The sequence below is a fragment of the Heterodontus francisci genome, chromosome 18 (assembly GCF_036365525.1).
Source record: "Heterodontus francisci isolate sHetFra1 chromosome 18, sHetFra1.hap1, whole genome shotgun sequence".
NCBI lineage: Eukaryota > Metazoa > Chordata > Chondrichthyes > Heterodontiformes > Heterodontidae > Heterodontus > Heterodontus francisci.
This window is the reverse complement of record NC_090388.1, coordinates 23,408,159-23,420,465: the sequence shown is the minus strand read 5'-3', so window position 1 is coordinate 23,420,465 and position 12,307 is coordinate 23,408,159. Positions and strand designations below refer to the sequence as shown.

The following is a 12,307-nucleotide window of genomic DNA, read 5'->3' as shown; positions in this document are numbered from 1 at the left end:
TTTCCAGCCCTTTCTCTTTTTATTTCACCTAGTTCAATTTGTTTGTTATCTTGTCTTCAGGCAGAGTTATCAGTTGTAGTCTTACAGGTTAGTGAAAGGCATTTGTTTTCTTCATTTGTTCATGGGATCTGGACATCACTGGCAAGACCAACATTTATTACCCATCCCTAATTGCTCTTGAGAAGGTGGCAGTGAGCAGTCCACATGGTGAAGATACTCCCACAGTAATGTGATGCACAGACATGTTTGCTGTAACTGAGAGATGTATTATGTTTTTCACAAACAGTAGATTTTAGAACCCTAGAAAAGGAATGAAATTCAGAAAGGAGTAAAATGAAAACAGAAAAAATGAAGGAGTTTTTTTGTCTTTTATTGTACAGGTGCTAATTTGTGTGCAATACATGCAATGTTGCTCTTTTTCTATAAGTATGTGAACACACAAACTCTACATAATTTATGCTTTAGCAATCACATATTATGCAAATTAATGTCAATCTGGATGACAACAAAGAACAAAGAACAGTACAGCACAGGAACAGGCCATTCGGCCCTCCAAGCCTGCGCCGATCTTGATGCCTGCCGAAACTAACACCTTCTGCACTTCCGGGGCCCATATCCCTCTATTTCCTTCCTTTTCATGTATTTGTCAAGATGTCTCCTAAACGTCGCTATCGTATCTGCTTCCACCGTTTAGTAAGAAGGAAATAAAGTCTTCTATATTTGATTTGATGCAAAATTCTATTTTTAACTCATATGTAAAGGATAATGATTCAAAATCCTAGCACAACCTAAAAAAGTAAGCTGATCATAAGTTGGAGTTGTTTAATCTTTTATTCAGGCAAAATGCATTTAGCATTTTTGTTCCTTCCAGGAGTTAGTTTTGAAACAATGGAATCAATGGCCCCTTGTTGCCCATATAGAATGATAACAGTGCACATTGGATCATGTATATCTCAATCCACTCCACGATGGAGATCCTAATCTAGCAGCCAGTCTTGCAAGATGTTATCTGTCTCAAAACACTTGGGAAGTTTTGACTGGGATAAAATTAACTTATTGTCATAGAACTCTGAGAAATTGTATGCGTGACAGTTCACCAATTTTTTGAAAAAACTCAATGGGTCAAATTTTATCCAGGTGCCTGGGGACCTGGCGGCAGGCTGGAAGTGGAGAGAGACCCCACCTCGGCCCTCTGTCCGCTACCCAGTGGAATCTCATGGCGAACATTCAACTAATTGCCCACTGTCAGGAATGCCACTCCTTCAAGGGACGAGCTCCCGCCTCCAGAACTGCTGATCAACTGGAGGGCTGGCAGCACTGCAGTACCAGCAGCACCACTGGGACTGGTGGGCACTGCCGGTATTGCAGGAGGCCTGTAGTGGCAAAGATTGAAGAGACCCCAGGATGCAGGTAAGTGGAGTCCAAGTCACTGGGGCCAGTCAGGTAAGCCCCGGCGAGGGGGTGGGGTTTGGTGGTGAGAGTGGGGTGGGGACTTGCTGCAGAGTTGGCCACCACCACCAGAGGTGCCCTCCATGGGCCATGGATTAGCTCCAGAGGAGAATTCCCCCACCCCGAGCCGACTAGGAGGCCACCAGGTCTCACCAGGTGGTGTCTCCACGCAGCTGCAGACCCCTCCGACTTCAGTAATATTGGAGTGGAAGCAGGAAAAAGCCCTTAAGTGGCCAGAAGAGTCTCAGTTGGGCTGGGGCAGGAAAGACCGTCCTCAGCCTTCCCTGTCCTGGACTAAATAACATGGGGCCAGGACAACATCGGGCACACTGCTCAATACCACCCAATGCCATTTTGTGTGCCCCTGCCTCTGTTCCCATCTCCAAGGGCGGGACAAAATCCTGCCCAATGTTTTTTTCCAAATCTGGAGTAGGATTAGATTCTATTTACTTATTCCAGTATGAAGGCTGTTTGTTGCATCTAAACAGCAGTGAAGGTAGATATGACAACTTTTGGGATGGCTTTCCTGTTCTATTTTGTTTCGTTACTTTAAACACCAGAGTACACAGAATCAGGTCTTTTAATGAGCTCATGTTACACAATCCAACATGAATACTCAGTCAAATCATACCACATGATTCCAGTATAATTACACAATTCTTTATTATTGAGTTTATGATTCACTAAGAACTCAGGTATATCACACTTCACAATTCCAGCATGACTACAAACAGTGGTTTACTCTTATACCAATTTTAACTCCTTGTGTGCTGATCCCACAAATAGCGTGATATTGAGGTAGAAACATAGACACAGAAACATAGAAAACATAAGAATATAGAAATATAGAAAACATAGAAATATAGGTACACAAGTAGTGTGAATCCATCTCCCTCCCACAACAGATATCCAACTATGTCTCTTGTGAAGCAGATTTGAGATTTTGTTACCTTAAACAATGGAGCTATCACCTGTATTGTAAATTCCCACAATAGCTTAATTGGTAAAGACATCACGTATGCAGTATATGTTGAACTAGCTGATCTTAGCTCAGATAGCAGTAGGGTGGAAAAAATTGGTGTCTGTGCTCCTGAGCTACCAAAGGGCTAATCAGCCTAGAGCTAGTTCAGGCTTCTTAAACACTGACTCCCTGCTAGAAATTAGGTGCTGAATAAGGACAGGATTGGGCTCAGTAATGCCCTCCAACATTCACTGCCCAGGTTTAAGCAAGAAGATTAGGTATTTTAGCAAGATACCGGCACTTATTGAACTGTAAACCCTAAGATGCAAAACATTCAAGGGGAAAAGTTGACAATCACAAAAGTGATAGGGGATTGGCTGAGGCCTGCATTAACACCTACAAGGGCTGAAAAGATGCCAGAACATGCTATAGTGAGAGCAACTATGAATCTTGCCACCAGCAAGGTTTTGCTCATATCAGAATCTGTTTCTAACTCAACCATCAGCTCCTGAAATGAACCGTGTACTTTGACAAAGGCAGTTTCTGCAGAATGTATTGTGACAGGGTTGTGGAAAATGATGATGTGTGCGTTCCAGACTACCTTCTGCAAATGCTTGTTGTTTTGTTAGTCCAAGACACACAATAATGGCTAATAAACTGTGATATGAGGAAATCACCTGATTATCTGCAGTCTCCATTGGCATTTTCTGAAGAAAAGGCTGTGATGTTTTCTGTGTATTCCAGTGCTATGACATATCTGTTTATCTTTTGAGCACGTTTAATGTTTGATTTAAAGAGGCTCTTTTAGCAAATTTTAAATTTACTAATGAAATTAAAGAAAAAAATATTACACAAGACCTACACATAATATGTCCAATTAAGGCAGACAGGAGATCCGAACATAAGCATGCACAACTAAGACTGGAAAGTAGCAAATATAACCCCTCTATTCAAGAAAGGGGGGGGGGAGAGAGAAAACAGGTAACTATAGGCCAGTTAGTTTGACATCTGTCATTGGGAAGGTGTTAGAATCAATCATTAAGGAGGCTATAGCTGGGTACCTCGTAAAACTCAAGGCAATCGGGAATAGTCAGTATGGCTTTGTGAAAGGGAAATCACATTTAACCAATTTATTGAGTTCTCTGAAGGAGTAGCATGCACTGTGGACAAAGGGGAGCCAGATGATGTACTGTACTTGGATTTCCAGAAGGCATTTGACAAGGTGTCACATAAAAGGTTATGGTGCAAAGAAGGAGCACATGGTGTAGGGGGTAACACATTAGCATGGATAGAAGATTGGCTGGCTGGCAGAAAACAGATAGTATGCATAAATGGGTTCTTTCCTGATCAGCAGATGTGATGAGTGGAGTCCCCCAGGGGTTTGTGCAGGGACCTCAAATTTTTACAATTTATATCAATGACATAGATGAGGGGAGCGATGGCATGGTAGCTAAATTTGCAGATGACAGAAAGATAGGAAAGTATGTAGTGAAGAGGATATAAGGAGGTTGCAGACTGATATAGATAGTTTGAGTGAGTTGGCAAAAATCTGGCAGACAGAGTATAATGTGGGAAAATGTGAAGTTGTTCAATTTGGCAGGAAGAATAAAAAGCAGAGTATTACTTAAACGGAGAATGACTGCAGAATTCTGAGATGCAGAGGGATCTAGATATTCTAGTGCCCGAGTCACAAAAAATTAGTATGCAACTACAGCAAGTCATAAAGAAGGCTAATGGATGCTATGCTTTATTAAGAGAGGAATTGAAAATAAAAGTTAGGATGTTATGTTTCAGTTATACAGGGCAATGGTAACACCACATCTCGAATACTGTGTGCAGTTTTGGTCTCCTTATTTAAGGAAGGATGTAAAGGCATTGGAGGTGGCTCAGAGGAGGTTTACCAGATTGATAGCTGGTATGAGCCACACACCATCCTAACTTGGAAATATATTGCCATTCCTTCACCGTCGCTGGGTCAAAATCCTGGAACTCCCTTCCTAACAGCACTGTGGGTGTACCTACCCAACATGGACTGCAGCGGTTCAAGAAGGCAGTTCACCACCACCTTCTCATGGGCAATTAGGGATGGACAATAAATGCTGGTCTGGCCAGCGGTACCCACATCCCATGAAACGAATAAAAATAAATAAGCGGGTTTTCTATGAGCAAAGGAGGACAACCTGGGCTTGTTTTCACTCGAGTTTAGAAGAGCGAGGGGAGACGTGATTGATGTATATAAGATCCTGAACAGTCTTGACAAGGTGGATGTGGAAAGGATGTTTCCTCTTGTGGGTGAGTCCAGAACTAGGGGCCCTGTTTTAAAATTAGGGGTCGCTCCTTTAGGACAGAGATGAGGAGAAATTTTTTCTCTGAGGGTTGTGCTACTTTGGAACTCTCTGCCTCAGAATGTGGTGGAGGCGGGGTCTTGGAAGATTTTTAAGGCGGAGGTAGATGGATTCTTGGTAGGCAAGGGAATCAAAGGGGGGTAGATGGGAGTGTGGAACTCGAGACACAAACAGATCAGCCATGATCTTATTGAATGGCGGAGCAGGCTCAAGGGGCCAAATGGCCTACTTCTGTTCCTAATTCATATGTTTGTATTTTGACCAAGTGCAGATTTTTTAAAAATGTGTACCACATTAATAAATGCAATAAAGCCCCTAAATGCAACAAAATTAGCTTGCAATTGTGCAATCAGGTCTTTACCAAAGGAAAGCCAAGCCCTTTGAAAATTAATCACATCATTACGCAACTTAGTAATTTTGTACTTGGGATCTGCCGGTTTGTTAGATGAAAATAACATTGAAAAGGATTGAGCTGATGTATTAAATTTTGGTCTTTATTCAGAAACAGTCATTCAATTCTAAGTGGGATTTATTATGGGTTACACCAGTAATTTCACAATGGCGCTGGGAACCACATCTGCTCTTCTAACTCTTTGGGGAACGTGATAGAAAATAAAAAATGTGATGAGGTTTAAAAGTCAGGAATGTGCATCCACTAAGAAATGCTTTTTTTCTGTGCATTTGTTTTAATTAAACTTTATAATCTTTATTATGATAAATGTTTAGAAAATATTTTTTGATGTCAGAGTATTGACAGGATTTAATTCAGCACATGAAATAAACAGTAATTTTCTTCTTAATTATATTGGCACTTCTAATTTATATTTTGAGCCCTGACTGTGATGTTGGACAAACTATAAGAACGTTAGAGGTCATGTAGTCACAGCATATGCACTTCCATGAAAAGAAAATCTTTGTTTTGATATCGCAGCCATGAAGCACTTATACGTGGCCCTGACGTTCACTGTTTTAAGGCTTAGCAGAAGCTGAGAAGAGCCATTGGCAAATACTTTTAATATAATTGATTTCAGCAGTTTATCACTGTGCATGGTTAACAAAAAATATTATGTAGGCAGTGAGAGAAAAGACCGAGAATAGTTTTGTTTTGAAGCATCCATCTCCTCGTACCGTGACTAAAAAATTACTTTTATTAGCTATCTATAAGCAGGAGAAGCACAGTGGCGGATATAATTGGTGATCTGGGAGAAAATTGTGCTCAAAATTGCATGAGTTTTCTGAATTTTTTTGCTCAAACTCATTTGCATAATGACTTTAGAATGACTTTAGAACGCAACTTTAAAAAAAGATTTTGCACTAAAGATATTCCTTGATATATCTAAGAGTGCTAACCTCTATTAATACAGCTGAAAATGGGCTTAATGCAAAGCATAAGTCGCTTTAATTAGAGTGTCTAGTCCACCACCAATGAATAACCCAATTTTAAATAACTGAAAATTAATTTTTTAAAAAACTGTACTGAATCATTTATTGCTAAAATTGTGCCATTATCACATCAGCAACCACGCTGACATTATTAAAAGGGCTCCTGGATGGCTTAGCTGGCTGAGAAAGTGAGTGATTACAGACTGCAGATGCCCCAGATTCAACTCTGGTCTAGTCTGAATTACATAATCTTATTCAGCCTGGTAAGGCAATAAACTTGGCTCGGAATCCATGGGTTAGGGAAGGAAAAATCGGCTGGAGTTTCCACTCTGAATTGCTGTCGGGCAAATTCTACTGACTGGCAGGATTAGGCATGGCTATGAGCTGCTGAGATAACCGACCAGGAAAGTCTCTCCTCCATAACCAGCCTGTGCCAAGTTATCTGATCTCTGAAGTGGTGGCAGTACGAATGCTACAATTGGCTTTAAACCCCCCTGGGCAGAATTTGGTGAGGCTGTTTGGAGCAGGAATAGAGGCCTGGGCAGCCAGAGAATAGAGACAGGCACGCCTGCCCGGAAATTGATTATGCATTTATTCAATGGTGGGAAAGCTCCAAGGCGCATCGTCACCCCAACGCGACGGGACTGCCATTTGAATTGCTGAACAGGTCGTTTTAATATGAAAGCATGCATGATTGTGATTCATTGGGGAGCTTGGAATTAAGTGGACGACGGGCAGCCCTCATATGTCTTTAAATCTCCGGCCATTGAAAAGTGGCAGCACCAAGGCAAGGCCTCAGTGCTGCAATGGGAAAGCAGCCATGACGAGCACTGGATAGGGGAAAAGGTCGGAGCAGAAGTTCCGGCACTCTGCAAGGGTGAGCTTGGTCTCGGGTGAGAGGACTGGGTGGGTTCGGTCTCGGGTGAGAGGACTGGGTGGCCATCCTACTCGGTGTGAGGATTAGGTGGCTATAGTACTGGGCGTGAGGGTCGGTTGGCTATACTACTGTGTGAGATGACTGGGTGTCCATACTACTGGGTGCTGGCCTGGCTCTCAACAAGGGTGGACACTGAGGACCATTAGTGCTTAAGCCGAGGAGAGTAGTGAAGGCAAAGATGCTCAGGCTACAACAGCACTCTGGAGTCCTACTGATCAGCTGGTATGGGTCTCATACGCCCTGTCTTTGTGGACCCCCATGTTGTGATGCAGCACCTCCGTTTGCCCGTGAAACTCCAGGAGGAGACCGACAGTAGACAACCATGCCAAGAAGGGCTCGCCTGCACCAGAGAGTGTACCAGACTCAGCTACCTCCAAATGCCTGAGCAGCATTGTCAGCGAAGACTACGGCTCTCCAGGGAGGCCATCACTGACTTATATGCTCTGCTGCAGGATGAATTGTGACCTATGAGATTCTTTGGTCACCCTATGCCAGTGACCCTGAGGATCACCATGGCATTTAACTTTTATGTGTCTGGATCTTTCCAGGGATCCACCAGGGACATGTGTGGAGCTTCCCAGGCAGCAACCCACTGCGGCATCAAAGAGGTGACCAATGCCCTGTCCAAGAGGACCAGCAACAATGTGCACTACCTTACCGACCATGACAGTAAGGCAGAGAGGGCTATTGGTTTTGGGGCCATCGCTGGATTTCCACTGGTGCATGATGTGATAGATTGCACACATGTGACCAACAAGGCTCCAATGGACCAGCCAGCCACCTTCATCAAAAGGAAGGACTTTCATTCCATCGATGTTCAGCTGGTCTGTGACCATCGAAAGTCAAGAAGGGGCCACCTGCAGGTGTGTGCCTGCCTCTCGGGAAGCAACCATGATGCCTACATACTTCAACAATCCCAGCTGCTGCAACTTTCAGGCCCCCCACTCGCCTTCAGGGATGGATTCTTGAAGACATGGCCACAGACACTTGTGAACACAGCAGCAGAGGAGAGGTACAACACTTGCCACAGCTCCACCTGAGCGACCATCGAGCAGGCTGTTGGGCCGCTGATGAGATTCCAGTGCCTGGATTGATCTGGTAGAGCCCTGCAGTATGCCCCAGCGAGGGTCTCACATATCATGATGGTATGCTGTGCTCTGCACAATCTAGCACAGCAGAGGGAGGAGACCTTGCATGAAGAGGACATGATTGATTACCAGTCCTCAACCAATGCGGAGGATATGAATGAGCAAGCATCATTGGATCTTGAACCCCTTGCACCAGATGCTCGGCCATTAAGAGACAGGCAAGGGAGGCAAGGGACAATTGCATACTTACTCACTTCCAGCCACCATGATGTCCTCTCAAAGTGAACTCAATAAAGACTTACCTCAATGGATTCAGTCTGTCGTCTCCTTTCTATCTGGGCTCCGTACCTAGTGCCCAGCTTAACCACTCGCTCTGGCACATCTGAGACACTTATCAAAGGAAGACTGTGCCTACCATGGCAGCCCAATGAGGGGGGAAGGGTGAAGGCAGAATTTCACAATTAAGGCATGAAAGAATAAGCATTTTTCAGCAAAGAATGTGATCTGTAATAAAGATAGAACTTTATAACACAATACAAAATGGCAAATGTCAATTGTGCCGAGGTGCTTTCCTTAATACATTTCCGAGTGCATCTGTGAGCTGTGACTCTGCGCTGACAGGGTGTCCCTTAGCCTGGGATTACTTTCGCAGCTGTCCTCTGGCTGCATGAGGCCTGGAGGGCCCTGGCTATCTGAGAGTTTCCTGCACAGGTGCAGGACTTTCCTCAGGTGCTGTGGCTGCTGGAGCTAGGCTCACTGGCAGAGGGGCTGAGGAGCCGCTGTCTACAGTTGGAGCACCCTGAGGGATGCCCCCAACTGCGGACGTCTACTTCCCCCCACCCTTTCAAGGCTCACTGACCAGAGAAGGACAAGGAGCTGGAGAAGTCTCCAGGTACCTTGTCCTTCTCTCGCCTAGCCACTGCTAAGTTGAGCTCATGGCCAAGGCGATGTGTGCAGGTCTGTGCACATTTGTAGGTTCTGGCTCTCCACAAGGGTCACCAACCTCTCGATGGAGAAGCCATGTGCTCACATGCCTGAGTCATGGCAGCACTCATGGCATGGATGGACTCCTCCATCATCCGCTCCTGGCTGTTAAAGGCCTCTGGCATCTCCGCCAGATGTTGCCTTACCTCTTTCTGCAACTCCAGCATGCCCTGTGCTGGCAACACCAGAGGCTCGTTTTCAGCCTTGGGCTCAGCATTGGCCAGGCTACCCACTGTCCTCTGACTGTCAGAGGCCTCAGCTGTCTCAGCCTCAGCCAGCTGCTCGGGCTTGTGTATGGTGCTCCCACCAGATTGTGACCCTGAATCTAAGACCAAGCGCAGACCCACCAAGGTGAAAGTACCTGCGCTGGTGAAAGGTACAGGAGAATCATGTGATGGTGCTTCCTCTGACTGCTCCTCCTCAGAGGTTGACAGCTGTCCCCCTTCAGCTGGAGGCTGCTGTAGACGACCACCTTCATGAGAGAACACAAACATGTGTGGGTTAGATTGTGCAAATCTCATCATGCCAGTCCTGTGTGATGTGAATCTCCAGAAGTGTGGTTGATGTCGAATGAACACAATCTTGTGAGGAGACTCCAGTCTCACCATCCGCTATTGAGCAGTCATCCTGGGCCCCCGCTCGCTCCAGTGCCGCCTCCTCAGCCGCTGAATGAGGCCGGATATTGGCTGTTCCTGTGCCAGTCCACAAGGTCTCCATGGCGTTATGGACCCATTTGTCCTGCAAGTGGAAAGAGGGATATAGTAACACTTCACCGACAGGGCAAGAGAACAGTTCTGCTAGTGACAGTCTCTGATCCCCTGATGAGGTTTTCTCCATGGCTTCTCCCCACTTTCCCTCTGAGGGGGCGTCATTGGGCTGAGCTCTGAAAGACGGTGCCTGATGCCGAGATTCATCCATGCATCTGGCATGATGTGGTGATGCCTAACCACCATTGCCATGGCCTTGGTGGTGACTCCCTCCCCATGTTGCACTGCTTCCCCTGTAGCCACAAGCAAGTCCCAAACAGAGGAGAGGTATGGAGCACTCACCTTGGCTGAACGAAATAGGTCATTGACTGTCTTCCTGCACTGAACCCACATGTATTGGGTGACCCACGGCTGCTGACCTCCTCTGCAATCTCCATCCAGGCTCACTAGGTCAGGCAGGAGGACCTCTTCTCGCCATTCCTTGGAAAGAGGACCTCCCACTTTTCCCTTGCAGTCTGAAGGAGAATCTCACGGACCGTGGGGCCACCTGTTGTCTTCCGCCTGACATAGTCCCTCTTGGCTTTGGAGAGCTCCTGGCCTTTTGAGGCCTTGGTCAGCAGCACAGGGACTCCAACAGGGGGTCAGCAGCACAGGGTCTCCCTGCAGGGCAGGAAGTAGCACAGCAACATCAATGTCAGCCGGTGAGGCAGCAGTTTAAGCAGGGCTGGCGGCGCTTTAAATATGGCACCAGCACCTACATTCGTCTTCACTGATGATGCCATTGGCGTCTCGCTGCCTGCTCCCAGTTCCTCCAATTGGGATGCACCCTGCACCTCCTGCATTCAAATGGGCCGGCTGCTGCGCGATCATGGTTGGCAGCCGCACACATGATGAGCGGTGATGGCACCCACTTCTGGGTTCACTGCCGGGACCCGCGACGGGCTCACTAAATTCAGCCCCTGCGTTTGGGTATGCAAGAACTGGCTGGTATCCCATGTTCCTAATTTGTCTTTAGCAAAGTCTTGCTGAAAGATCATGTGTGAATGCTGGATGAGGACAGGACCAGGACCAGTACTCTTCAGATACTGCATGCCTGCATGCAGCAAGATCTGATCAACATTTAGGCTTGGGCTGAGAAGTAGCAAGTAACATTCGCGCCATACAAGTGCAATTCAAGGACCATCTCCAACAAGACAGAGTCTAACCATCTCCCCTTGACATTCAATAGCATTACCATCACGTATTCCCTTGCCATCATCCTGGGGGGGTGGGTGGGTTACCATTGACCAGGAACTTAACTATGTCAGCCACATATATACTGAGGCTACAACAGCAGGTCAGAGGCTGGGCATTCTGTGGTGAGTAACTTACCTGTATGGCTGCAGTGTGTACCGTCTACAAGATGCACAGCAGCAGTTCGTCATGCCTTCTTCAACAGCACCTTCCTAACCTGTGATCTCTACTACCCAGAACAACAGGGGACACCAGTACATTGGAACACACCACCTCCAAGTTCCTGGAATGGGAAGAAGGAAAAAGATTAGTATTACATTAACTCATAGTAAACTAGCTCGGCAACAACTGCATCACAGGACCGCAAAGCTGCTGCAGGAAGAAGTCGTGTGAGGCCAGGAAATCAAGTCGAAGAATCAGATTTTTAGTGTGGGGTGTTCTTGACCCCAAAAACACATTGAAGCCCCTTTAAGCAAGTTTCTTCATGTATGATTAAAATTGTTGCTGTAAGCCGCTCTGTGTCCCTGTCTGAGTGTAATTTGGTTTTATTTGAAATTGTTTGAACAGATAAGTAGCAAAATTATGTTTCAAAAACACATCAGTAAATATTTTTGACAAGTGCATCTGTCTGAATTGTTTTTGTAGTTTGATCTTCCTAATTGTGACAGGTGCGTACATTAAGGTTCGTTGTTGTGAAATAATGCTCAAAGCATAACAGAACTGCTAATAGATATTTAGCCCAACCGGCGTGCACTCTGGTCTAACATCAATATTTTGTTTCTTTCTAGAAAAAAGTTATGCATGGAGAACATGGGAGGGATGAGATCTGGAACAAGGAAGGTGTCTATGCTGTTGTAATATTCCTCACTGCTTTTGTTATTGTCATTACATGTTTAATGGTAAGATTAATTTTTTTAATTGTGCACTTTGCAGTTCATTGTGCTAAGGCATTCCAGTTTAAAACAAAGATCCAGCCCTCATCATTTGTGGTTGTAATTAGAATGTCCATTGTGCAATTTGCATGTTCAGTGAACTGAGGATTGTCATCACTTGAGACACACAGCAGTTTTGAGAGAATTTTCTGCATGTTTTTTTCATATGCTTGTTCAGAAATTAGAATTAGAATTAGAATATTACAGCGCAGTACAGGCCCTTCGGCCCTCGATGTTGCGCCGATCATCTGACCTACACTATTCCATTTACATCCATATGTCTATCCA

At 45.4% G+C, this 12,307-nt stretch overlaps 1 protein-coding gene across 1 annotated transcript in view; it reads left to right on the top strand.

The window, feature by feature from the left end:
* The window catches only part of LOC137379502 (receptor-type tyrosine-protein phosphatase R-like), a 239,121-nt gene that overhangs the window by 57,281 nt on the left and 169,533 nt on the right, over positions 1–12,307 (top strand). Inside the window, exon 5 of the mRNA XM_068050422.1 lies at positions 11,876–11,986. Coding sequence (XP_067906523.1) covers positions 11,876–11,986 — 111 coding nt within the window. The remainder of the gene's footprint in view (positions 1–11,875; positions 11,987–12,307) is intronic.